Below are 2783 nucleotides of genomic sequence, written 5' to 3'. Positions count from 1 at the left end.
CTGGTGCCAGCGAATTGTTGCTGAGGCCTCTTCCCAACCCAGCCGCTGCCAGGAGTGGGTGAGGTGGCAGCCGGAGACGGCTCAGGGCTGGGGACAGGTAACAGCTCGAGGAGTAACTTAGTTTTCGGAGCAGAAAACATCTGGTCCTGGAGCTGGGAAGTGCCACAAGCGCAGGGCTGTGAGCCCACCTTGCCCTGACTGCTCTTGCCAGGACCCAGCCCCCTACCTCAACCATCCGTCACCTCCCGGCATGGGGTGCTGCTGCCAAAAACAGCCCCTCCAGCTACCCTCGTTCTGGGAAAGACAGCACAGCCCATCCTCAGGGAGAAAGGAAGCCCAACCCCGTGGCCTGAGCCCCCCTGGCCCTGTAGCAGGGCTTGCTGCTGGGCCCTCAGGCTGGGCAGAGGACCAGGGGGACTGGGGACAATTTTTTCCCTCCTGGCAGATGTAGGAGCAAACATTTCATGCTGTTAAGTTCCCTTTATTCTGGGGGCTGCTCTTTTGCAGGGCTCTGGAGAGGGCGGCTCTGAGGCAGTGCCTGGCATGGGTGAAGGCACCCTTCATCTGGGGGCAGCTGCCGTTTTCTTCTGTAACATGAGGCAGCAGCTCGCCTTTCTCCCGGCACACACAGCTGCTGCCCGCCAGCTTTTCCAGCCTCATGGTGTGGAAAAAAAATATGAAAAGGCAATGAGCGTCCCACAGCATCATGTTTGGACTGGGGAAGGCTGGGTTTGGCCAGGGGATGGGGTCATGGAGTCACCTTGCAGCTGGTGAAGGGGGAGCAGCGGTCACAGCACGTGATCTAGGGGACACATACCCAGGCCAGGGTGTCCCCCAGCACAGTGTCTGCTCCAAAGGGTCTCAGCTGCAGCCTGATGGTCTCTGCATGAGGGTTGTAGGTGCCCAGGCACTGTGGTACCAGCCTTGTGCAAGTTGTGCCCAGCCCGGTGAGAGCCCCATTGTGTCCCCAGGTGGCCAAGGACGTCTCTGTGCGGCTCCACAATGAGCTGGAGGTGGTGGAGAAGAAAAGGATCAAACTGGAGGAGGAGAACGAGGACCTGCGCCAGCGGCTCATTGAGACGGAGCTGGCCAAGCAGGTGGTGCAGAACGAGATGGACAAGCTCCGAGAGGTGAGGGGGGCTCTGGGATGGGGTGCTGGGAGGCGTCCCTAAGGCTCTGCCCAGAGCAGGTGCCTTGTCCCTGCACCGCGGGATCCCCCATCCCTGCTTGCTTCGCTGAAACCCAAACCATGCTGCAGATGCTTGTGAAACCCGAGCAGTGCCTGAAGCATGAGGCACGCTTCATCCCTGCGGGCACGGGGTGGCCCTGCCCCATCCCCGGGGGATACTACAGGCCTGTCCCCCTGCACGAGAGCCAGTTTGTGTCCTCGGCCGCTTGCTCAGCCCAGCCACTTGGGCCGTGCCCAGCTCCCACGGGCCAAAGCTCTGCCTAGTGTGTCCCTGGCATGGTGCCGAGTGCTGGCCATATCCTGACCACGTGCTGCTGGTTCAGACGCAGGGCTGCGTGGCAGCGGTGTCCTGGCAGTGTCCCAGCAGTGTCCTGGTGGTGCTGCAGAGCTGGTGGGGTGCACATTCCTGTCTGTGTGCGGGGAAGGCATGTCCTCCGTGTGTCCCCATACGTACGGGTCCAGGGTGCTCTGTGCCTTGCCAGGATTGGGACCAGCTCCCAGTCAGGACCGGTGGCATCCTCAGTGACAGAAGAGGTGTCCTGGTGACAGCGTGGGATTGTGAATCCATCACAGCACTTGTAACCTACTTCCCCACTGCCCGGGATGCCGGCGGTCCCCAGGGAGCCACGGGAAGCATCGCTGGCTGGGCTGTCAGGGCAGCGTGTGGGAGGAGATGTACCAGGGCAGAGCGGGGCCCTGCCCCCGCTGAGGATGAGGACAGGAGGCAGGGGAGGGCTCTCTCTGCTCACCTGCGTGGCAGAGCAGGGAGCCAGCACATGGCTTCATATGTCCAGGGCTGGCCTCTGCTTAACGCCAGGGCCAGCTCCTGGCAAGCCACAGGACCCGGCTGCAGTAGCACTCGTCCCCTCTGCGGCCACCTTCTCATGGGGTGGCAAGGAGCAGCATCACCCCAGGTGTGGGTGACTTGGGGGAAGCGACAAGACAGGAATGTCTTGTCCCACCACTGTGCAGCCTCCGCTAACAGGCGTGAAATGGGTTTCCCTGTGGCCAGGAGCGTGGGCTGAATAACAAACGGCAGCAGCGGGAGCCAGGAGGGCTCTGGCACTTGAAAAACAGGCAGAGAAAATGGTTGCGTGGTCAGTGCACAGGGAGACCTGAGCAGCAGCTGCTGCTTTGCCCTGGCAAAAGAGCGTGGGACAGGATACGGCCCCTCTTTGCAGCTGCCTGAGCCCAAAGGGGATGCTGCTGGCTGGCACTGAGACCTGGCACAGCTTGGAGCTCCCCGAGTCTCCTGGGATGGCATGTCCCCAGGCTAGCCAAGGGCATTGGGGTTACTCACTGATTGCAGAGCACTAATTGGGCAAACAAGTGAGGTAACAGCCCTCCTCCACCTCCTCCCGCCGCTGGAGGGCTGAGAGAGTGGCAGAGCTTGTTAGCAGCCAGCCTACGTGGAGCGGAGGCTGAGCAGGCTGGGCTCACCCCTCAGGGCTGATTATTTCTCCCTTCCAAGAGATTTCTCCCATAATTGGATAATTGTTGGGATGGGCAAGTCATCCCCAAAGGCGCTTGTGTTTGCCCCTTCAGCTCTACCCCACTGCAGCATCTCCAGGGGGAGGGGGCAGACGAAGAGCAG

At 61.4% G+C, this 2783-nt stretch overlaps 1 protein-coding gene across 1 annotated transcript in view; it reads left to right on the top strand.

Moving 5' to 3' along the window:
• Positions 1-2783, top strand: part of SOGA1 (suppressor of glucose, autophagy associated 1) — a gene marked incomplete at its 3' end in the record, with an annotated part of 15523 nt that overhangs the window by 1001 nt on the left and 11739 nt on the right. Inside the window, 1 exon segment of the mRNA XM_010144363.1 lies at positions 972-1130. Within this exon segment, the coding sequence (XP_010142665.1) occupies positions 972-1130 (159 nt within the window).

Source organism: Buceros rhinoceros, unplaced genomic scaffold (genome assembly GCF_000710305.1).
Source record: "Buceros rhinoceros silvestris isolate BGI_N320 unplaced genomic scaffold, ASM71030v1 scaffold38130, whole genome shotgun sequence".
Lineage (NCBI taxonomy): Eukaryota > Metazoa > Chordata > Aves > Bucerotiformes > Bucerotidae > Buceros > Buceros rhinoceros.
Note: the sequence above shows the minus strand (reverse complement) of the source record. Positions and strands in the feature narration are given on the sequence as shown.